This window comes from Neophocaena asiaeorientalis, unplaced genomic scaffold, assembly GCF_003031525.2.
Source record: "Neophocaena asiaeorientalis asiaeorientalis breed wild unplaced genomic scaffold, Neophocaena_asiaeorientalis_V1.1 scaffold202, whole genome shotgun sequence".
In the NCBI taxonomy this organism is placed as follows: Eukaryota; Metazoa; Chordata; class Mammalia; order Artiodactyla; family Phocoenidae; genus Neophocaena; species Neophocaena asiaeorientalis.
The window spans coordinates 3,583,792-3,608,793 of NW_020172627.1; the positions used below are offsets into that span (position 1 = coordinate 3,583,792).

Below are 25,002 nucleotides of genomic sequence, written 5' to 3' on the forward strand. Positions count from 1 at the left end.
TGTAATGTAATCTCCAGTCTCATTGATTGGTAGGTTTCTGGATCTAGCTACTAGTCAAGTTTCAGGAAGCGTGGACTGAAATTAGCTGTTCCCTTTATCCCACATTTGGAGGCTCAAGGTCTCTTCTATTTATAATTCCTTTTACTTTCAGCTTCTGTTACTCTTAGAAATAGCTGAAGATTGATGTGAAAAACAGAAATTTGGCTTCATAGATGGGCAGGGATTCACCACCAGGCCTTTTCTCCTTTTTGGGGGGTTCAGAAATGAAGATGGTAGCCAGTACCTAGATATGGTGGGGAAGAATGTGATGAAACCCATATTCTAATGATTTATACAATCAATAATATTCATTAAGGGGATCTGAATAAGTCTTCCTTGAACTCTCTAAATGTGTTCACCCTTGTCTTTCCTTTAAAAGAACTGGTTATCTCATCTTGACTGTTTAGTTTTTTGTAGGTCTTTCAATTTTTCCACAGTATTTCAGAGATTTTTATTTTTTTCTCCTTTGATACTGGGGAATTTTCTGCCTTTTTTTTTTCTTAGAGTGTCGGACTATATTCCATCAGTAGAATTTTTTTTACGCTTAATGTATTAGAAAACAATGTAAGTATTTAATTTATATTAATATTTAAGATAATTATATTTAATCGTATATATTTAAATAGAAAATATATTTAAAAATAGAAAAGCTTTTTCATTCATAGTAACCTTGTGTAATCTTATACATACTATCATCAACAGCATGAAATATATAAATATTTTGAGCATGTTAACTATGCCATTGGTATAGCCACTGAGAAGTCTTACTTAATAGTCTGCTTATAACAGCATGAAGTGGTGTATTTTAGAATACCTGGTAGTTATTTTCATGATTTTTACCTCAAAAAATTAAGGAACTATGGAAATTCTATATATATTTTCCGTAAATTAATATGTAAATAACAGATATATCCCTTATGGCCACAGCCCGTTAAACTAAACTATACTTCTAGTCAGTGTGACCTCTTGTAATGAGATCCATGTATTTATGAAAAATAGATGTCCTATTATTTATTATACAAATACCAAGAATAAGCTTAATAGAATATCTTTTAGCTCCGAGGTTCACAAATGCCAGTCCTTAGACCTCTGACAGACTGGCTTCATCAGAATCTGTTGTCCTAAATAGAGCTTTTAAGAGTTTAAAAAAGTAAATGTAGTTATTTTGCTATCTTTATGATTTATACACATATGCATGTATATGTGTATATATGAAAAAATCAGCTCTCTTCATTTTTTAATATTCAAAAATCTGTCTCTACTTACAAGTTATATCATATCAAATAGTCATAATTATTTTCCAAACATCATATTAATATAGTTTAATTTATTTATTTGACCTTGGTTACAATGAACCTAAACTATTCCAGGTAGAACATTATCTTATTCTTAGTCCATCAGATTTTGGCGACGGAGTTTTAGAACATATTTTCTGCATACCTAAAGATTGAAAAATATTGTTCCACTATATCCAGAGGGGCTTAGCTGAAAAAGTGTCCTTTGTTATCCAGTCTGTAGCATTGCCTTATAAATGAGCCTCCCCTGTTGTAAAATGCCTTTGGTCATTTAAGCTATTAAGTCTTGAGATTGACCTACTTTGAGTTGAACCGTCTTCTACTGAAATAATTTGCTAATAGCATTTTTTCAGAGGGAGTTAGTATTCAGATTAATTTCTAGTGATAATAACCTGTAAAAAAATATCAGCTTAGATCTCAGTGCTCAGATCATGCCTCATTTTCCTATTTACCTATTTTATTCAAAAGCAGTTGTGGCAAGCTGTTAGATATATAACATCATATTCTGTTTTTAAAACTCTGCATCTCTAAAGTAGGTTTTGATTTTTTTTTAATAACTTGGAAAGAGAAACGAGAATCTCAAAATATTTTCACTTAAAAAAAATCGAGGCCAGAGAACTAAAAGAATACACTAAACTAACTCTCAGTAGGCCTTAATTTTAATGATTATTAACTTAACGCTAATAATCAATAATTTAGCAGTTATTTGGTAATTCCAATCATATAAAACATATCAAGAACCTGAAAGTAAGATAGTGACAAACATTTGCCTAGTCAAAATAAATGTCAAATAAAATCGATGATACTTAAGCCTGTTTACTGAAGGAATGTCTCAACTTATTACAGGATCAGGAAGGCCAAACCCAGAGTTCCCCTGGGCAGTAAGAATGAGAAGGGCAAACATTGATTCTTTCAGCAAACATTTATTGTATTCCCACTATAAAGAAAGTTTGCATTTGTATTTTTCTCCTTCGCAAGAGAAGGAAAAAATAGGGATTTTATATGCACTTTGCAAAGTCTCTACTCTAGCTTCTGACGTTTCTTATTACAACAAACAGGTTATTTTTTGTTTTTAATCACTACCAAATTGGCAAGTAGAAAATAATAACCCTACACTGAACTATAGATGCTGTGATAGCTAGGTTTACACACTATCTTTATACTCCCATACATAGTCTCACCTCAGTAAGGCTTTTAGGGTTTCTTGAGTTATGGAAATTAATGATGATAAATTTGTGAATGCTAATGATTTACTATATTAGGATCTAATTAGTCTTTTCTGATACTTGAAATATGAGCCTAGTTACTGAAATTTTTATATAACTTTAGGGAGAGGATGGATTGGTTTCCTTCTCTTTTGCTCAAGGTAGCTGAAATTGGGAAGAGAGAATCTGAAGGGGCCTGTCCTGCGCTACCTCCTTTCTCTTCTTCTCATCCCCTCCTGTGGTTATCTTTTAAAGCACAGAAATGGCTGGGTTCCAGTTTCTTGATCAGGATATTCCTACTTGTCTCATTACCTTCACTGTCGGCAGGTTCATGTGTGTGTCCAGACCTTTTACTTTCTCTTATCCTGTTGAAGATGTCCATTTGTTAGAAACTTTCTTAAAATGTGACATGCTCCTTCTTGTTTCTGCCCGTGCTGGTCTCTTAGGCTGCAGTTCCTTTTTTGTCACTTGACTTCACCTAGTTCTACAAGGTTATAATCCTCCCACTCGCCATTTTCCTTTCACCAAGAGATAAAATTTTTAAAAATAAATTTATTTACTTAGATTTTATTTACTTTAAAGAAGTAAAACCTTGTTACTTTGATAAAAAGAAAATATAATCTCTTCTGTCTTTGAGGAAAAGTTTTTACGAGAAGTGCTTCGTATTACATTTGTAACTGAAAATTACGATCTCATTCAGAACTTTATTTGGGAAGACTCATTCACCCAGGAAGTGGGGGAAGAATTTCTTTCCTTACTTCTGTCCCTCAGTGCACCTGGACTCTTATTCAAGCTAAAACTATAAGGTCAGCTACTGTGTGTGATAACTGGGATGTTTATTTTTTTACTCGAATCTCCATTTATAATAGTTTTTTGAGGGAAGATGTATACAGGATGCCAAAGTTATTTACAAATGAACTTTTGAGGATTTCTTGTGTTCTAAAAAGCAGGATATTTGTTTTTCCTTTGGGACTAGTAAGACTAGAACGTATATTTGGCAGTGACTATCATTTGGATTGATTTACCTTTCTTAACCTATACCTGTGTGTCCTCTGTGGAAAGGATGTATTCCTATTACTAATTTTAAATGAAGACTTAAAATTATTAAAATACTGATATCTGCTGAGGCATATATGATATAAACTATATTCAAAAGGAGAATGTATTCTGGGACAGCTTTAAAATAATCTCATTGCCTTTTTAATGTCCTTGGAAGCCTTATATCTAATTCATACCTTTTGTTTATGGTTGAATATTATTTCTTCCATCTCCTGCAAGAGTTTCTCTGTGACATTTATACCTGTTATAAATTTGTTGGTCAGTCTGTTTTTTTTTTTCTCTCTCTTCAGGTGGAGTAATAATAATTGTTGACTCTGGACTTGTTTTAACTTTTTTCTCAGTTTTAAGATATCCTCATTTTTGTTTTCCCTTGAGTAGTAATATATTTTCCTATTACTAATTAGAGTTTTTCTTTAATAACAGATTTATACCTAAAACTGGAAGATGTGACCCATAAATTTAATAAGCCCTGTATAATGGATGTAAAGATAGGGCGGAAAAGCTATGATCCTTTTGCTTCATCTGAGAAGATTCAGCAACAGGTCAGCAAGTACCCATTAATGGAAGAGATTGGGTTCTTGGTGCTTGGCATGAGGGTAAGAGTGATTTTTAGTGTAATACACACGTTTCTTGTTACATGTTCTTCCCTTGAAAATTACAGATGTCACATATATTTTGGTATTAGGTTATCCATAACTCCCCAGTGTGGGCAGAGATTTTTACCTCTTCTGTTTACTGGTATGTGGGCAGTGTCAGGAATTATTCTGATATACAGAACATGATTAATAAGTAAATGAATAGCTTAACCTCAAGGCTCTGACTCTGATAATTTTGTATTAAAGAAGTCTTAAGTTTAGGTGCAAAATAAGTAACATGATAAGTGAATGTGATATTATTTATGATTTTCCCACGAGAAAAGTGCTAAGTTTATATATTCAGTAATTTTTCTGTATATTTAAAACAGAAAAGTGAAATTAAACATTAGCTTATTGTTTCAGACTGTGATTTAAAGCTGTTACTTTCTTTGCTCATGTTTCTCTGGATTGGCAATTTGAGTTGGGCTCAGGTGGTCAGTTCTTCTGATCTCATCCAGGTTCCCTCTTGTGGCTGCACTCATCTGATGGCTCAGCTGGGGCTTGGTGGTCTTAATAACCTCACTCTTATGTCTACAAGTTGATACTAACTGTTGGCTGAGCCTTTTCCCATGAGGTTCCTCATCTTCCAGAAGGCTAAGTGGAGCTTCTTTGTGTGCTACATTCCAGGAAGGCAAGAGTGAGAGCTACAAGAGCTGTTAAAATCTAGGTTAGGAAGTCACTTTCTGTCATTTCTATGGAGTTTTATAGGTCAAAGTACATCATAGGTCCAGTCTATATTGATAGGGAGAAGAAGACCCCACTTCTGATGGTGGGAATAGGGAAGTCAAAATACAAATGGCAGTGTGCACAAGGATGTTGAGGCCATCTTCACAAACAATATGCCACAGTTAAGAATGTGGAATAAAATCCTGTAAATAAATGGTATGCCTAGATGTCTGGAGGTAAAATTTGTATATATGATAAATTATTGCTTCTATAAAAACATAATGGGTCATTTTGAAATTCATCATGTAAGATGATATACAGTCTTCCTTTTGAGTTTTAAACAGGAGAGTTAATAGGAAGCATTATAAATGAATTGTTACTGTGATAGTTAAAACAGCACAGTTGAATTTGGTAGTCTGTAAATAAAACCAAAGAAATTATTGACACAGTTATTTCATTTTAGAAAACTCTAATTAAATGTGGGTATATAGTAAAGGGGAAAAGGGTAGTGGAATAATGGTAAAACAAACATGGAATAAACATCTCAAAGGAATCTGACTGGGTAGTTATTTAAACCTTTACTGTTTTCAAATCTCTCACCCTCCTGCTTTCCTTCTCTTTTAGCAGATAACTTTGCCTTCTGCTTCAGAAAAAATAAGCCATCACACAGGATTTCCTTTAATTTCCTGCTAACAGATGTACATACCTAACCTTCAAGTGCTTTCATTTCCTCCTTATTCCTTCCTGTTACGTTGAAGAATTTTCCATCTTCCTAAGGACAGCCCTTCCCTATGTCCTCTGGATCTCATTGTCTCCCACCTCTTCAGGAGCCTAATACTGTTGATTCTCTCTTGTCCTTTTCATATCTTCAACTTCTGTCTTCCTTTATTCTTTTTTCCTTTTGTTTTAAATATGTTCAAATCACTCTCAAAAAAAAAAAATCAAAACCCATCTTTATCCTGTTCTGCTCTCCAGCAATGGATTTAAATTGTTTCGCCTTTGCACCCAAACTAGTTACATTTGTTTCTCTTGCCTTACTTCCCACTCAGTATTCTTCAACCCATTCCAGTCTGGCTTCGGCTTCATCATGCCACTAGATTGGCGTCTCATAAAGTTCCCTAATGACGTCTCCATGTCACTAAATCCAAATGGCATTTTTCATTACTTACCTTACTTCACTTTGAAAAGCAGCCTTCAACACTGACTAGGTCCTCCTTGAAGCATTCCTTTTTGTGTCCATAACACTACACCCTCTCTTGTTTTTTTCCTAAGACCACTTTGCAGTCTTCTTTGCCAGCTCATTTCTTTCTGTTTGTTCTTTAAATATTGAGGGATTCCGCTTAGTTCCATCTTACTGCCTCCCTCTCTTTTTTATTTCTTCCTAGGTAGTGTCCTTTGTTCTCATTGGTTCAGTTTCACTTACACTGATAACTCCCAAACATATATTTTCAGTTTCTGGTTTTTCTTTGATCTCCTAATCTATATAGCTAACAGCCTATTAGACATTTTACTTGGATAACTTAAAGACATCTAGGACTAATATGTAAAAAACTGACATAGATCTGTCTTGCAAAATAACAGCCATAACAGTAGCAGCAAACCTGTTATTCTCTGTCTCAGTAAATGGCATCACCATACGTCCAGTTTTACGAGTGAGAAACCTCACAGTACCATCACCTCTCAGAGCCATCCATCGATCCTGTTGATCTTAATTCCCAAGTACCTGAGTCCCATTGTCAGAATTATTCCTCTCTAGACTAGTATCTTTACTGAACTCTCAATTTCAGTTTTGCTCTTTTCCGGTCTGTTCTCCAAACATTGCAAAATATATATCTAATTGTGACATTCCCCAGCTTAAAAACTCTTCAGTGGATTTCCATTGACTATAAGATATGATTTTGCTCTACTGTGTTGTGTCATTTCCCCAGACAAATGAGGTTCCTCTGTTTATATTTTTTAATAACATTTTTATTGAGATATAATTTATATACCATTCAATTCACTCATTTAAGGTATACAATTGATTGGTTTTAGTATATTCATAGAGTTGGGCAGCCATCATCCTATTCAATTGTAGAACGTTTTCATCACCCCAAAAGAAATGCCGTACCTATTAGAAGTCACTCCTCATTTCCTTCCAACTTCCAACCCCCTAGCCATAGACAATTCTAATCTACTTTCTGACTCTATAGCTTTGCCTCTTCTGGATGTTTCATATAAATGGAATCATGTAATACAATAGGTGGTCTTTTGTGACTGGCTTCTTTCAATAACGTTTTCAGAGTTTGTCTATGTTAGCATAAATCAGTATTTTATTCCTTTTTATGGTTGTATGGATATACCACATTTTGTTTATCCATTTGTTCGTTGGTCAACTTTGGGTTGTTTCCACTTTTGGGCTATTATTAATAATGCTATCATGAACATTCATATACAAGTCGTTATGTTTTTATTTGGGGGGGTAGTTCCTGAATTTGAAATTGGTGGGTGCTATGATTAAGTTTAACTTTTTCAGAAACTGCCAAAGTGTTTTTCCAAAGTTCCTGCACCATTTTACATTTCTACCAGTGATAAATAGGAGTTCCAGTTTCTCCACATCCTCACCCAAAACCCAAACCTTGTTACTGTCTCTTTCTCTCTTTTTCTTTTTTTAACTATAAGCCATCCTAGTGGATGTGAAGAGGTATCTCATTGTGATTTTTATTTGCATTTCCCTAATGGCTCATGGTATTGAGCCTCGTTTCATGTGCTGTTGACCATGTGTATATCTTCTTTGGAGAAATGTCTATTCCAATCCTTTGCCCATTTTTAATTTGGGTTTTTTCTGTGGATTGTTTTTCCACTTTCTTTATAATAGCTTTGGAGTACAAAAGTTTAAAATTTTGAAGTCTAATTTTTTTTTTGTCTTTTGTTACTTGTGCTTTTGGTGTCATAGTTAAGAAACCATTGCCTAAACTAAAGTCATGAAGATTTACTCCTATTTTTCTTCTATAGTTTTAACTCTTACATTGAGATGTGTGTACATTTTAAGTTAGTTTTTTGGGTGTGGTTTGAGGAAGGAGTCAAACTTCTTCTTTTGCATATGGATATTCAATTGTCCTAGCACCATTTATTGAAAAGACCATTCTTTCCCCCACTGGATGCTCCTGACACCCTTGTTGAAAATAAACTGACCATAAATGTAAGAGTTTATTTCTGGACTCTCAGTTCTCTTTTGTTGATCCATATTGTCTATCTTTATTCCAGAACCACACTGTCTTTTTTTCCCCAGCTTTACTGAGGTATAATTGACATAAAGATATTTAAAGTAAACATTGTGGTGATTTGATATGTTCTATAAGTTTGGTTTGTTTTTTTGGATTCCATGTATAAGTGATGCTGTGCAGTATTTGTCTTTCTCTATCTGGCTTATTTCACTTAGCGTAATGCCCTTAAGGTCCATCTATGTTGTTGCAAATGGCAGGATTGCCTTCTTTTTCATGACTGAATAATATTACATTGTTTATTTACTGGCGTACCTTGGAGGTATTGTGGGTTCAGCTCCACACCACTGCAATAAAGCAGATGTCACAATAAAACAAGTCACAAGAATTTTTTGGTTTCCCAATGCATATAAAAGTTATGTTTACACTATACTGTAATCTGTTAAGTATGCAATAGCATTATGTCTAAACAAACAATGGGCATACCTTAATTTAAAAATACTTTATTGCTAAAAAAGTGCCAAAACAATTATAATGGTAACATCAAAATTCACTGATCACATAACATAACAATATAATAATAATGAAAAAGTTTGAAATATTGTGAGAATTACCAGATGTGACACAGAGACATGAACTGAGCAAATGCTGTTGGAAAAATGGTGCTGATAGACTTGTTCAATGGAGGCTTGCCATAAACCTTCAATTTGTGAAAAACACAGTATCTGTGAAGTGCAGTAAAACGAGGTATGTGTGTACACACCACGTCTTTATCCATTCATTCATTGATGTGCACTTAGGTTGTTTCCATATCTTGGCTATTGTGAATAATGCTGCAATGAACAGGGAGTGCATATAGCACCACGATATCCTATTTTCTTTTTCTTGGGTGTATACCCAGAAGTAGAATTGCTGGATCATAATGGTAGTTCTATTTTTAAGTTTTTGAGGAGCTTTCATACTGTTTTCCATAGTGGCTGCACCAGTTTACATTCCTACCAATAGTACTCAAGTGTTGCCTTTTCTCTATATTCTCACCAACACTTGTTATTTGTTGTCTTTTTGATGATAACCATTCTAACAGGTGTGAAGTGTATCTTGTGATTTTGATTTGCATTTCCTGATGATTAGTGATGTTGAGCACCTTCTGATGTTCCTGTTGGCTATTTGAATGTTGTCTTTGGCAAAATATCTATTCAGTTCCTCTGTCCATTTTTGAATCAAAAAATTGTCCCATCAAATCAAAAAAGAAGTCCCATCTGACTTCTTTATATATTTGGATATTAACGCCTTATCAGATGTATGATTTGCAGATATTTTCTCAGAACCACACTGTCTTTTTTTTTTTTTAATTGGCTGTGCCGTGCAGCTTGCGGGCTCTTAGTTCCCTGACCAGGTGTTGAACCCAGGCCCAGGGCAGTGAAAGCACTTAGTCCTAACCACTGGACCGCCGAGGAACTCCCAAGAACTGCACTGTCTTGATTAGTGTAGCTTTGGAGTGAGTTTTGAAACCAGGAATTGTTAGACTTCCAACTTTGTTCTTCTTTTCCAAGATTGTTTTGGCTGTTCTGGGTCCCTTCAACTTCCATGCGAATTTTAGAATCAACTCGTCATTTCTGCAAAGAAGTGTTGGCTGGGATTTTGGTGTAAGGAATAGTTTTGGATCTGTAGGTCAATTTGGGTTCCCCTATTTTTGTTTTCATGGCTTCCTTTATATAGTAGTTAGCAGTTTATAATTACATATTGTTTACTTATCTGAGAAAGGATATGATTGAAGTGTGAAATAATAAATGAGAATGTGAATATAAATTTAATTACGTTATTCTAGAATGTTAAAATTGGGAGACATACCTTGAATTTAGTAGGAGTTATGTTAGGATATTTTTCAAATAGTTATTTCTTTAGTAGGTGGTAAATTCATTAAACTTTTTAATCACAGTGGGTTTGTAGACTAATAATAAAGATAGACTTGAATAATTTTAGAATGAATGTTCCAAATTTTAAAAATTCTCCTTCAAGACAGTCCTGCCTTTAAATTAAAAAAAAAAAAAACCAAACCAAAAACAACCCTTAATATAACTGAATAGACTGAAATTTATCAAATATATCAGTTTTAACATACTTTTCTGTTATGTTTAACCAGTAGTAGGAAGAGGTTTGGTGGGTAGAAGAACATGCCAATTTAGGAATTCCTTATTTTTAAATGACTGTCAGCAATTATACTGTTATTTCCTTGATCCCAAGATGGTGTAGATGATAAGACTCACTTTGATTTAATAACAAGATTTATTAAGGATGTGTAACAAAAGAGATAGAAACTGAATAGGAACTATAAGAACAAGGGAGTCACAAAAAGAGGAGTATAGAGTGCCTTTGGAAAAGGTGGTATTTTGAACTGGCAACGGGGAAAATAATAGGTAGAAAACCAAGAAGCAGAGCATATTGTGAAATAGGAGTTTATGTAAGGTGACTAGAGCATACTGTATGTAGGAAGGTGGGGTGTATTTTAGCTTAGAGTATCAAACTTGAGAGAAGTTAATATATCAGCAGCTTGCTTTGGGACTTCCTGGCTTTTTGACATAGCATCCTTTTGGGTTAACTATTTGAATGGTTGTTTAATTTTCCAGTTTTGTATTGACTCGGAAAATACATGCTATATAACGGTAGGGGTTTATTATATTTATTAACCACAGGTAATTGAAATACAGTTTGTAGAAAGTTACCTGAAATTTCTTTAAAACTTGTGATTCAAGATTTTAGATGATTTAATTTTGGATGTTCCACTGTATTTTTGGCAATAACTTAAATTTTTGACAAAGAAATATTTGCACTTAAGAGAGAAGTCACGTTTCTTAATCACTGATTCCTAATTACTGGGGGAAAAGATTCTTCTCTTTTGATCTTTAGTTATCACATTGTCTAAAAATCGGACTCTTTTTTTGTATACCTTTTTTTCCTCTATAATAGTGGATAACAGTAACCCTTCAAATTTCTTTTTTCCATTAGTAGGATTTGAGTTAATAGGAAATGTGTTTTGCTAAAGATATTTGAATTGGTTTGCTTCTGACATGAGTTCCTGTAAAATAAGCAACTCATATGATCCAGGAAGTGCTGGAGCTTTTTTTGCTTGTTATTCTGTCCTACTCATGTCTTCCAGCTTACCATTCTGTTAAAACTATTTTCAAGGTGGTACTGTAACTTTTTCTTTTTTTTGTGTGGTACGCGGGCCTCTCACCGTTGTGGCCTCTCCCGTTGCGGAGCACAGGCTCCGGATGCACAGGCTCAGCGGCCGTGGCTCACGGGACCAGCCGCTCCGCGGCATGTGGGATCTTCCCAGACCGGGGCACGAACCCACGTCCCCTGCATCGGCAGGCAGACTCTAAACCACTGCACCACCAGGGAAGCCCTGTAACTTTTGATTTACAGATATCTTTGTGATTGACCAAGACTGAACTGGTAGAGACTGAAGAAATTCTCAGACCTCTTTATATTCTAGCTTTAACTAGTAAAGTAGAAGTAAATAGAGATGCCTGAAATTAATACAGCATTGTAAATCAACTATATACTTCAATAAAAAAATAAAAATAAATAGAGGAAGAGAGAATATCAATAAAGGAGTCCCACTGAAACTAATTAGCTTTAGTCTATTTGTGAAATTTAGATTTTTCATATGTGAAATCTAACTTAGCTCAGAAAATACATCCCTGAATAGTAGAATGGTGACAATTTTGAGAATCCTCTTTTTTGGTACATTTCCTAGGTTTTAGTTTACATGACTGGGTATTTGAAAATTCTTCTCACTTGTTTTTTGTGTCTATTTAATATATTTCCTCAGATTATTAATTTCTCAATTTCATCCTTTTTTATTGCAACATAAATGATATATAACATTGTCTTTGTTTGAGTTGTACAACATATTGATTTGTTACATTTGTATATAGCCATATGATTGCCACATAGCATTAGTTAATACCTGTCACTTTGAAAATCCTCTTTTACACATATTTCTGTGCATAGAGAACATGAGTATATTTTTTTAAACACATTTTGGTTATGATTAACTGTTCTTATAAAAATAGTTTTTCTTGTAGTCAAATGTAATTTTGGTATTTATGAAATGCTGTTTTCTATTCATAGTAACACTTTGTTCAAGATAAATTATCTTTCTTTAATAGGCTGTAAGTGGGTGTAAGAACACGGTTCTAATTTAACTTGTTTTTAATCCAAAATGTGTTTATTGGGATGGTTTCCCATTCATCTTGATTCCAGGGGCTTTTAGTGCTGCTTCCATCTGAAAGAGCACCCTTCTGTAAGCCTTGCTTTTCCTCCTGTAGGCTGACAGAGGGTGGTAGAGCAGCCAACACACAAAACTACTGTTTGTGCATGGATAAAGACGGTGGTGATTTTATAGCATCCTGGGCATTTCACATCCATGAAATAGGAATTGGGGCTCTGCATCAGGCGCTTCTTCTTGTGTTTCCTCTTCTCTTCTGGAGAGGGATGAAGGAGATCCTTTGCGAGAGGCATGTTCTCGTGGGGAGGTCGTCACTGTCGGAAAGCTAATTTAACTTTTTGAATAAAGTGAAGCATTTGAGATAGATGGTAATTAGCCATATCAGACTGAAAGTTATAAAATATCAGTTTCTAAAGCAGTGTATTCTTTTTCTTCTTTTTTAAAATATTTATTTATTTATTTGGCTTTGCCGGGTCTTAGTTGTGGCACACATGGGATCTTTAGTTGTGGCATGTGGGATCTAATTCCCTGACCAGGGATCAGATTCGGGTCCCCTGCATGGGAGTATGTGGACCAGCAGGGAAGTCCCTAAAGCAATGTATTCTTAATGCTTCTTAAAAATATTTAATTAAAATTTGATGAGCTACATTGTTATATGGCTCAAACTCCAAAAAGTATAGAAATATATACAGTGAGAAGTCACTTTGCACACAGGATACTATATTATAGTGATTTTTTTCTCCAGTGTATCCTTCCAGAAGTAGTTTAAACATATACAAGTAAATGCTGCATATATGTATTCCTTTATTGCAAAACCTACCTACTTTGAACACTGTTCTGTATCTTGCCTTTTTTTTTTGTTTAACATATCATGAAGATTTTTCCATAGTGGCACAGTATTATAGTTTAACCATTTTACTTTGATGGATCCTTTGACTTGTTTCCAGTCTTTTGCTCTTACAAGTAATGTTACAAATGACTAACCAGAGATCTACCTCATTCCACCAGTGTGCTAGGGTATTTATGGGATAAGCTCCTAGAGGGGAACTGCTGAGCTTGTATGCGTTTATAATTGTGGTAGATATTGGCAGTCTGCCTGATATCTAGAGCAGTGGTTTTGAACCAGGGGCAGTTTTATTCCCCAGGGAGTCATTTGGCAGTGTCTGGAGGCATTTTTGGTTGCCACAATTTTGGGGTAGGCTGTGTTTCTGGTATGTTTGAGAGCTGTTTGATTTCAGTGAACTCTTTAGATATGTTGTTCATTTTCCCATAAGAGTAAACATGCCCTTTGTTCATCATATAAATTTCAAATACCTTTTCTCTGTTTGTCTTTCAATTTCTGAATGGCAAAAACACTATGAACATTTAAAAAAACATATTGTATGTGGTAGAAAGTTTTGAGTTTTAGTTGGAAATGCCTTCCCTAGTTATCAGTTATTCAAGGATTCTTCTTTCTTGGGGTGGGGAGGCATTTTATTTTGCTCATTTTGATCTTTGATGTATTTGGAATTTATCCTGGTATAAGTTATAAATACAACCTGTTTTTTCCAGATCACTAGTTAATCATACTAACACCATTTAATAATAATCCATCTTTTTCTACTGGTTTAAAATACCATTATCACATACAAGCTTCTCATGTTTTTGATTTTAAAGTACGTTTTAATGGAATTACTATCCCAAAGAGATATCTGCACTCCTATGTTCATTGCAGCAATATTCACGATAGCCAAGATATGGGAACAACCTAAGTGTTTGTCTACAGATAAATGGATAAAGAAGATGTGCCTCTTTAAACAATGGAATATCATTCAGCCATGAGAAAGAAGGAAATATGAATGAAACCAGAGGGCATTGTGCTAAAGGCAATAAGCCAGCCAAAGAAAGACAGATACTGTGTGGTAGCACTTATACGTGGAGTCAAAAAAAGAAACCCAAAAGACAAAGCTGATCTCATAGAAACAGAATAGAATGGGGGTTTCCAGGGATTTAGGGAAGGGGGAAATGGGGAGATGTAGGTCAGAGGGTACAAACTTTCAGTTATAAGATGAATAAGTTCTGAGGAACTAATGTATAGCATGGTAACTATAGTTAATAATACGATATTGTATACTTGAAATTGGCTGAGAGTAGGTTTTAAGCATTCTCACTGCATACATACACTAAAAATGAGTTAACTGTATGAGGTGATGCATGTGTTTATTTTCTTGATCTTAGTAATCATTCCACAATGTATATGTATACCAAATAATCACATTGTATACTTTAAGTATATACAATTATACTTGTAATTTATTCCTCAATAAAGTTGGAAAAAGTATAAATAAAATATGTTTTAATATATAGTAGGATGGCAAGGTTAGTCCCTCCTTACTGATCTTATTTGGATTTTCCTTAGCAATTCTTGATTTTCTATGTGAACTTTAAAATTAGCTTATATGATTAAAATAATTGTTGGTGTTTTATTATAATCTGATTTTACTTCTAGATTAATTATATCTTTTATGATGTTGAATCTTCCTTTCTGAGAACATGGGTATGTGTTTATGTGTATATCTTAGGGGTGTTTTAAAGACGTCTTTATATAGATCTTAGGCTTTTTTAGTTTATTCCTATGTTTTATTTCTTTTTTATTTGATTTGTAAGTAGGGTCTTCCATTATATTTTCTAGCCAGTTGTTTGTATATATGAAAGCTTATTTTCTGTTTACTAATTTGTACTGTCACCATTTCAAGTTTTTATTGTTTTTGTTAGTTTTTAAATTGATTTTCCAATATACAACCATTATCTACAAAGAGTAATATTTTTGTTGCCGCCTTTTCAAATTATTATGCCTCTTATTTCTTTCTCTTGTCTATTTGCATTTGCTAGACACTCCAGAACAATATTAGGTAATAATGATGATAAAACACATTGTGGTAAAGTACTTTTTGTGGAAGTTTCTTGTATTTTAGGACAGATGCTTCCTTATTTCTACTTTAAACTTGAGGCTAACTTTTGGTGGATTGAGATGGATAATTCTTTTCATATTGGAAGTACTCATCTGTCTTTTCAAAGAGTTTTCATTGATAGTGTATGTAAATTTGCTAAATGCCTTTTCAGCATGATAAGACAATATGATTTTTTTTTTTTCATCTTAACTCCATTAGAATGAATTATATGAGTAGATCTTCCCATCTTTAACTATCCTTGCATTGCTGGGATTCCGTCCACTGCTCCTCACTCCCAGCCCTGGGTCAAGGAGTATTAGTATTTAATATTCAGTGCTTTTTTCTGACAGGTTTATCATGTTCATTCTGATAGCTATGAGACACAAAACCAGCACTATGGAAGAAGCTTAACAAAAGAAACTCTAAAGGATGGTAAGGATTGAAAAACCATACTTTACTGCTTTTATTACTACACAGTTATCAAAATAATTCTAAAGTGATTTCAGTTTTAATTCTCCTTTGGTATAATGATTCAGTTCACAATAAAGTCTTAACACATATGCTTCTAAAATATTTATGGCCAAGATATTATAAAAGCAGTGATAGCACAGATTTCCAGAAATAATATTCTTTTAAAGTTTATTATTAGCTCTATCCAAGATGGGGCAGAACTTAAGAGTGATGTAAATAGTTTGAAGAATTTTTATTTTATGTATACAAAATAATCATCTATAGTGTGCCCATAACAATTAGTATTTGCCTTGGTATACTTAACCAATAGCAAGCTAATATTCAGATTGGCTTTTGTTTTTGGCCATGCTGTACAGATTGTGGGATCTTATTTCCCTGACCAGGAATCAAACCCATGTCCCCTGCAGTGGAAGCATGGAGCCCTAACCACTGGATTGCCAGGGAAATCCCCAGACTGGCTCTTTATTAAAATATTTCTCAGGCTAATATGACTATTTTTTAGCAGTTTCTGTCCCGAAGTAGGGGAACAGCAAAATTTAATTACATGTATCCATAAATTCCCCAATATGATAAAATATGCATAAATAATTTTATAAGGGGCCTAATCTGATAGGTTAAAACATGTAAACGTTTCAATTTTGAATAACATACTCAACTTGGAGTAGTACTAGTCCCCAAAGTGAGCTCAACTTTTGTGAAAAGACTGATTTAATAAATATTTTCGAGAACATAAATTAAGTACAGTTATGGTTTGGTATTTTGGTAACGGGCTGTTGACATCATTAAAAATGGTTATGATTTGACTCAAGGGTCTAGATTAGTTCTTGAATGTGATTCTAACAAATATGTAATCTTACTGTAAAATTCCTCATAGCAAATGAAGCAAATCTTGGAATCCTGTTCCTTAAGAGAATGTATAGAGAGAGCACTAAACTAGCAGTCTACCTGTAGTAAATTTTTTGTCTAAATAAGGTATTTCATGTTACATATGTGTCATTTATATGTTTTCTAGCAAGAACATCTTCACCAGAAATTAAATTGAGCTCCAAGACTTTGTGTTTGACTAGAATTCTTATCTGTTCACTTAATTGCAGGGGCTGATGGGAGAAAATTAAAGAATTGTATCTAAGATGAGATTACTTCCCAAGTGATAGTTATTTCATAATTTCAATATAATGCTAGTATTTTCCTTTTTATAGGAGTCTCCCGTTTTTTTCATAATGGATTCTGCTTAAGAAAAGATGCTATTGCTGCCAGTATTCAGAAGATTGAGAATATTCTGCAGTGGTTTAAAAGCCAGAAGCAGCTTAACTTTTATGCAAGTTCATTACTGTTTGTTTATGAAGGTTCATCTCAGCCAACTACTGCAAAATTGAATGACAGAACTTTAGCAGAAAAGTTTTTGTCCAAAGGACAGCTCTCAGACACAGATGTACTAGAGTACAATAATAACTTTCATGTGTTAAGTTCCACAGCGAATGGAAAAATAGAGGCTTCAGTGGGCAAAAGCTTGTCCAAAATGTATGCTCGCCACAGAAAAATGTATTCAAAAAAGCATCACAGTCAGACTTCGTTGAAAGTTGAAAATATAGAGCAAGACAATGGGTGGAAAAGCATGTCACAGGAACATTTAAACGGAAATGTACTTTCCCAACTGGAAAAAGTCTTCTACCATCTTCCCACTGGTTGTCAAGAGATTGCGGAAGTAGAAGTGCGAATGATAGACTTTGCTCATGTGTTCCCTAGCAACACTGTAGATGAGGGATATGTTTATGGGCTAAAGCATTTAATTACTGTACTGCAGAGTATTTTAGACAATTGAATCCTTTGCTGCAATCTTTTAAAGGGGTGGGGCAATCATAATGAAGAGCAGCAGTTAATAACTCTGCACTTGTAATGCTGTGTAAAAAATTTGTATTGTGAGTCTACATTTTATTTGTCTTTATACTTTTGGTAGAAGGGTTAACTTTTTTATAATCTTACTCAGGAAAACTAATTATTTGTTCTTTAGAAAACTATAAAGAATAAAGAAACTTAGGAATGTTAAGCAGGGAATGTGGTGGTACGTGGCTTAAACATCTATTTGGCTTAAGCAAAATGCAAACCATTATTCAGTCATTACGAGTTTAGTTAGCTTTCTGTAGCCAATTTATTGTGAAATCTCTGTCCACCCATCCTTGACAATGAGCCATATCTAAACTCATTACATTATTAGAACACTTTCAAAAATCTAGAAAGCACAGGTTGATATCCTTAGTATTGCTATGTATGAAGTTATTAAAACTGGAGAAAATTCTACAGAAATAAGTACTGTTTCGGTTTTATATTAAAAGTTCAGACCAGCATATCAAAAGGTGCTTCTTAGAAGTAAAATGGTTTAGAATCATTGTATTCCAAAAGCAGATTTTCACTTTAATTTCCATTTATATACATATTTCAAAATACTTCTTGAAAAAGATCATTGAAATGGACAATAACAACAACAAAAGTCTTGACATTAAGGGCACTAAGAATTAGTCTTGCCAAGGTTAGGGAAGAGAGAAGTTATTTGCAAGGAACAAAATGTTTTTCTTTTAAAATCTTTATGGGAAAATTGGAATTTTACTACATTGTGACAAGTATTATAAACCATATAATACCTTTTACTGCAGCTTCAAAAAGGTGGATGATTGAAGCTCTTCTTCTTATTTCTCCTTTAAATAACTTTTGAGAGTTTTTTTCTTTTACAATTCATATATTTATATGTCCCCATTTAGTTAAGCAGTGGTATGAATATATGTTGCTAAAAAGTGTTTCTCAGAATTCTAATAAGCAGTGAAGGACAACATCCAGTATTGTGAGTGTTATCAAAAATACTGTGTGTATATTAGTACGTCATACAGAGTTTGGTACATGTCTAAATTCATGCTTCTGTTTCATTCTTACTTAAAACAGTTGTATATCATATTCAAGAGAGAAATTATAATTTAACTTCATGGAAGGGGGGGCAGTACTATTTTTCTTGGAAAAATTAGATTTGTAAGTATTATCTCTGTTTCACATCCACCCCTTTTAAAAAGTAACTAGTTATTTGTTATTGGAAACATTCAGAACTTTGAAATTAAATTTGCAAATATGTTAAATGTTTATGTTTTCATTACTTGCACTTTGATTCACTAAAAAAACATCTAAGTAGTTAACAGTTTTGCCATATTCCTGGAAATTGTTTTAGACTTGTGAACTGTTAGACTGTTTTCCCCCCAAAATTGCAAATTAAACTTTTAAATTCAAGGGCCTTTTTTTAGTGTGAAGGAAAGTATCACAATTTTATGTTTATCTCACCTTCCCAACCCTCTCTGAGTGTACTTTTGCAAGTATCTGAGCACAAAAAAAAGTAACAAATGCCCTATGGATTCTGTGCTTAGTAAATTTATTAGGCCTGAATACCTTTAAAATTCATATGCATTTGTTATAGCAAAATTTGATTATTTAAAATTTTTTATTTAGAGTCAGTGTAGGTATTTTCCATAAGGACTTCATATTTTTCTCTGCTGCCTAAATGGGGATGAAGTTCAAGTTCATAATTAATAGAAATTTTTTAGTTTTACTTTTTTTGTCCCACAGTGTAGACTTTTGTTGTTGTTGTTATTTGGATAGTGGTTCAATAAATCTTAAGCTCATATAATTTAAACACTATTTTGAATCTTAACAAAACAAGAGACTTTTTTTTTTTTGTATGGGGTGGTATCAACCTATATGTACAATGAATTTAATAAATTTAATTATTATCAGATTTTTTGTGCATTTTAGTTCAATAAAGTGTGAATCAGTTCCATATTTTCTTTATCCATATTTGGAAATTTAGTTTTGTATAATCAGTGTCTTACCTTTTTGATACAATAGATAATGTTTTGTTTTAATAAAACAAGAAACACTTTTATCTTTTGTTCTTCAGGGAAGGGATTCACATTTAATTCTGTTTGTTTACATTTTTTTCCACTGTTATACAATGCCCATTTTATGTTACTTTATAAGTAAGCTTACATGTAACAACAAGCATCTATTTGTGTTATCTACATGTGACTATTTTACTGTCTAGTCCAGTCATTTAACATTATGCTAAAATTTACCACTGTGGGGATGAATGATCACTATTCACCAAGCATATTTAAACATATAAATGTTCAAGAAATAATAATAAGGATATAGTTTGGGTTAATAGGATTCTGTAGTTTTTTCCCCCTAGGAAATATAAATGATTTTAGTGTATTTCTTATGGAATGCACTCATGAAAAGGACTTTAAGAAATTGTGGATAGTGAATAATACATTTCTCTAATAAAAATTTAAATTGTACAATAGTTTTATAATAAAGTATTTACATTAATTGATATTTTAATATGGATGAAGTTACATAGATTCAAATAAATTAAAATTGATAATAAATGCTAAATATTTTATCTGAATAGTTTTTCAAGAAACAGTTGTGAAAATGTGTGTATTAAATGACTGTAACATGGAGCATGTGGTATTTTCAACTCAGTATTCGTTATTTGTTTTATGTGTCTGGAAATTGTACTTACTATGTCTCTTTACACTACAATTTGCTGTTGTGGGACTTTAGATTGTGTTCAACTGAATAAGATCTTTTTTATGATTTTAATTGAGTATAATTTACTATTTTATGATTTCCAAGATGATGTTCTTCATATCTCTATACCGTATACACATCAAATTAATAATGTAACTTGAGAAGATAGAATTAATTTTCAGAGATATCGCAGTTGCCATTTTCTTGTTTCATGCAACTGGAAACATATTTGTTTCTAGGACTTGGAATATTAAAGATGATGTAGGTTCAAAGAAAATGGTAGAACAATGAAAGAATTTTATTTGTGAAATTACAGAAATTTTTGTCCACTATTTTAAAGCATTGTCATCAGTTTAGTACCATTTGCTCTTAGTAGTTTGGCATTTGATACTTTAAAACTTGATTTGCTTTAAAAATTGTTTACAATGCTTTGTAATAATCTTCCTTATCCAGTGCCTTTAACCTTGATTTGATATATTTGTAGCCTTGGTTATCCTTCCATTACATCCTGTAATGTCTTCATAGCCTAGACTTCAATTAAAAAAAGTCAATTTGGTCATGTAAAGAGGTTGCAATTGTCTATTAGTGCTTTAGGAAAACAAGTCATGTTGTGTATGGAGGCCAGGCATCTTAGTTCATTCAGAAATATAAATGTGACATTTTTAACCCCTGAATATATAATTGTGATGCAATCAGACAAAGCCCTTACATTTCCAGCATTCTCTCTAGATGGGGGTGGGTTGGGGGCTAAATTAAAATAGAGATATGGAGAAATGCTTATTTAAAGATAATAAAGTTAACTAGCATTCAACTTTGTGTAAAGATAAGGTAATAATTGAGTTGAGGTGAAGCAACTAACAATATGTTAAAGAGGTTAAAAATAATACTTTGCAGCATTGTAACCTCTGTTTGACATTTGAGTTCAGGTAATAATTATAGATAGCATTAGAAGGCCTTAATTTTTCACTTTTGCTGGTAAAGGTACATTTACTTAGACTGTTCATGTAGAATAGTGTTTTAACATAACATTACTGTGAAAAACATTCCATTACATATTCACAAGCAAATTACTGCACATTTAAAAAATTGTACTTTACAATTTACTGCAAATATTTTAGGGCTCAATCTTCAAATCATTTGTATTTTAAATTTGGCAATGAATATGAAATTACTTTTTTGACTTATAGAATGATTGTATTGTTACTTAAAATGCTCGTTAATATTTTAAGAAGGTTGGAGTCTCCATGTTTCTGGAGTTAATATTTAAATTCTTATTACTTATTTTGATAGTGTTTAGTAAGAGGAAATAGTACTCATGCGATTAAACAAATTAGAATATACTGTAAAGAATATTTTTAATTGTTAAATTTGTCATCACTGAGGTTAAATTTTGGCCTGGTATTCACTTACAATATATATTAACACGTTTAATTATGAAGTGAAATAGTCTTAAGTATGATGTATGATGCACCTGCATATAAATGGATATGGTGTGCACAAAGACACTTTACTGTGGGAATTGAACTGGAAGATATATGAAAGCATGTGAAATTGCACCTAAAATTGTGTGTTATTAGTGACTATGCTAAATTTATTGTACTTGATGAATGAATGTATTTAGTCAAAGTTACTTTGGTTTAAATGTCTAAACAATGTCTTTTTTAAAAATGTTTGTAATTTGTACTATTGATGGGGGGGTTCTTGGACTGCAGGGGTTGTTGTCAATGTGTGATTTGTGTTTTTATTTTATAGAATCATCTAATGTGATATACCGATTTTTATATAAGTGATATTTAGATAATTCTAATTACTGTATATTTGACAGCCTATTAAAATGTTTTGCATTGGAGCTTTTTTCATTAATTGTAGTATGCTAACAAAGTCACAGTAGTTTGAAAATAACTTGTTCATTCAACAAATATTTGAGTACATGTTATATACCAAAAACTATAGGGATCATTAGAGATTCAAAGATGATTAAGGCGGGATGTTAATGGAAAGAAGCATATGCATTGGAAATGAAAGAAGTATGTAAACTATTTTGTTTGCATATTTATTTTTTCTATCATAGTCTAAAATCTTTGGAATCAATCTAGTAGGAGAAGTAGACTATAGGAGAAACAAGTTGACTTGGCTGTGAAAATATATACTGTAATTTAAAAACACCAGGAATAGGTAAGATATTTTTGTTTGTATTTTACATGAATCAGTTACTTAATTAGTGACCAAGTTTTTTTTTTTTTTCCCCCATTCATTAATTAAAAAGAAAGAGCACAGTCCAATACCTACCTATGCCTTATCAGGCAGTGTATTTGGCCTTTGGAGATTTTAAAAAGATGAATAAGGGATCTAGTACTTGTCCTCGAGATATGTGCTGTCTGGTAGAAGAAAACCATGTAAATGTGGGAAAAATGTTATTGGGGCTATGTTGTATACTTACAAATATCCAGCAGGGATGGAGAGGGGAATCAGTTTTGAGTAGCAAGTAAGGGGGTGAACAATTCACAGACTCACAGCAGTTGTGAGTCAGAGCTCTCAGAGGTGGTATGGCGTTACTCTTTTATGCTGCTGCTGTGAACTGTGGGGAGGAGCAGTTCTGTGTGAAGTACACTCCCTCAGTATCCACAGGGGATTAGTTCCAGGGGCCCCCACCTATACCAAAATCCATGGGTGCTCAAGTCCCTCATATGAAATAGCTAGTACAGTCAGCAGTCCATATCCATGGGTTTCAAATCTGCAGATACAGAGGGCCTACTGTATATTTATCTAAAAACTGTATATAAGTGGACTCACCCAGTTGAAACCCTTGTTGTTCAAGGGTCAACTGTAGTTTCTTCCTTTTTAAGACAGGCTGCCTAAGGAAGAAAAAAAAAAAAAAAAAGACTGGCTGCCTAACTGCTGAAAATAACAGGGAATCCCGTTGCCATAGTCTCCAAGTTAGGGCTAAGTATAGGAACTAAATAAAACCTGAAATGAACTAATAAGTGAAAATAATAGTATAATTAAGAGTGAAAGTAATCACTTGGGGGTCTTGTTAAAAATGCAGATTCTGATTCTGCAGGCTTGTGAGGGGTCTATGATGCTCGTGGTTCATGGACCACACTTTGAATAGCAAGGTTTCTAAAAATTTTTTGGGGGGTGGAGTGTGTAGTGGAACTTGGATTACTTTGATCCAAGGAACAGAGCTGTTTGAAAGCCAGGAGAGTGCTGAGAAAGAAGTGGGTTTACAATGTGCGAAAATACAGCCAGCAATGGTTCAAGGTAATACGGCCATTCTCAATTGGAAGAAAAGTTCATTAGCTATGCGAGACAGACCATTAAACCTTCCTTTGGTAACAGGTGTTAAGAATTCTGTAATAATAGACTTGTCATTTTCTATTACTTGTATGTGAATGTTGACTACTTTGCCAACTGAAGGAAACATTTCTGCATATGCTTGTTAATTATGTTGTACTTGCCATCTAACAACATTCTAGAGATGCTTTAGGCATAAATGACATGATACGATTGGTTTAGATACTCTGAAATATTTTTAAGTCAGATCTGTGTGTTTCTAAGAGAAGTTAGTTTAAATTGTTATTAAGTTAATATAATTTGACAAACTACTTTGGGATGGGCACAAAAAAGGTGATGAATGTGGAAGCACCATGTGGACACATGTTAGTCTATGGAAGAATAAAGAGTATCACATACATTTTGAAGAATATAAACTTAAGTTAAATGTATAGACTTAACTTACAGCTTATAATTCAAATATCCTTGTTTTTTTAAACTTGTAAAGAAACCATAATATCATAACTTTTAGTTTTCATCAGTCTTAACTTCCATTTTTCACTCCCTAGTATGGTTGACCCTAATCCATCTAGGTTATGCTTGAGGCAGAGAGGACAGTCTAAGTTATGGTAGCCTGACCACTCTGTCAGCAATTATTTCTGCATAACACCTCAAAATGTAAGTGGCTTAAACAATCAACCATTCTTTATTATTTGTATGGATTTGCGAGTCAGTTGAGTTTTTCTGGGGATCTTGGCTGGACTTAGGTTTCTATCGATAAAATGAGCTGGCAGGTCACCTGAGTGGAGGCTAGTGAGGATGGGTTGTGAGCTAGTCTAGTCAGGCTAGCTTAGGTATTTTCTCTTAATGGTAGTAGGGGTCCAAGAGAAGATGCTGGAACATGCTAACAGGTTTCAAGCTTGTTTGAGTCAAGGTTGCTACTACTGCCAAATCCTGAGTCAGTGTGGGAGGATACTACAGAAGGACGTGATGCTGGGAGGCCACAATGCAATCAATAGCATACTCCAATCTCAGGCCTGCTCACACAGGGCACCAGGAAACTGAGTCTTAACATATCATGGTCCATGGTTTCATCAGGAAGCAATATTGAATCAAGTTAGACAATGGATATTTAATTCTGGTGATGAAATCAGGCAGAAGGGCAAGGAGCATATGCAAATTTTAAAATCTCTTTTCTTGTTCCTTTTTTTTTTATTTCATTGAAGCTTCCACCCATGACCTCCCCTAGGTAGAACCCACTGGGCAGTTTCACAGTGTTGCCATCCTCAATTTATATATATATATATTTTTAATTTAATTTTATTTATTTTTATACATCAGGTTCTTATTAGTTATCTATTTTATACACATTAGTGTACACATGTCAATTCCAATCTCCCAATTCATCCCACCACCCCCACCA

General features: G+C 33.5%; 2 protein-coding genes across 3 annotated transcripts in view; one reads left to right on the plus strand and one right to left on the minus strand.

Moving 5' to 3' along the window:
* Nucleotides 1–22,155, plus strand: part of IPMK (inositol polyphosphate multikinase) — a 41,241-nt gene extending 19,086 nt beyond the window's left edge. The window contains exons 4-6 of one of the 2 annotated variants that reach the window (XM_024739059.1): nt 4,022–4,194; nt 15,617–15,698; nt 16,937–22,155. In XM_024739059.1, the coding sequence (XP_024594827.1) occupies nt 4,022–4,194; nt 15,617–15,698; nt 16,937–17,559 (878 nt within the window). In that variant the 3' untranslated portion in view covers nt 17,560–22,155. The remainder of the gene's footprint in view (nt 1–4,021; nt 4,195–15,616; nt 15,699–16,936) is intronic. The other variant, XM_024739061.1, reaches the window with a different exon arrangement.
* LOC112395716 (40S ribosomal protein S27-like) lies at nt 12,324–12,730 on the minus strand. The gene has a single exon (XM_024739062.1). The coding sequence runs from the start codon at nt 12,627–12,629 to the stop codon at nt 12,378–12,380; it is 252 nt and encodes an 83-aa protein (XP_024594830.1). The 5' UTR covers nt 12,630–12,730; the 3' UTR covers nt 12,324–12,377.
* Nucleotides 22,156–25,002: the final 2,847 nt, after the last annotated feature.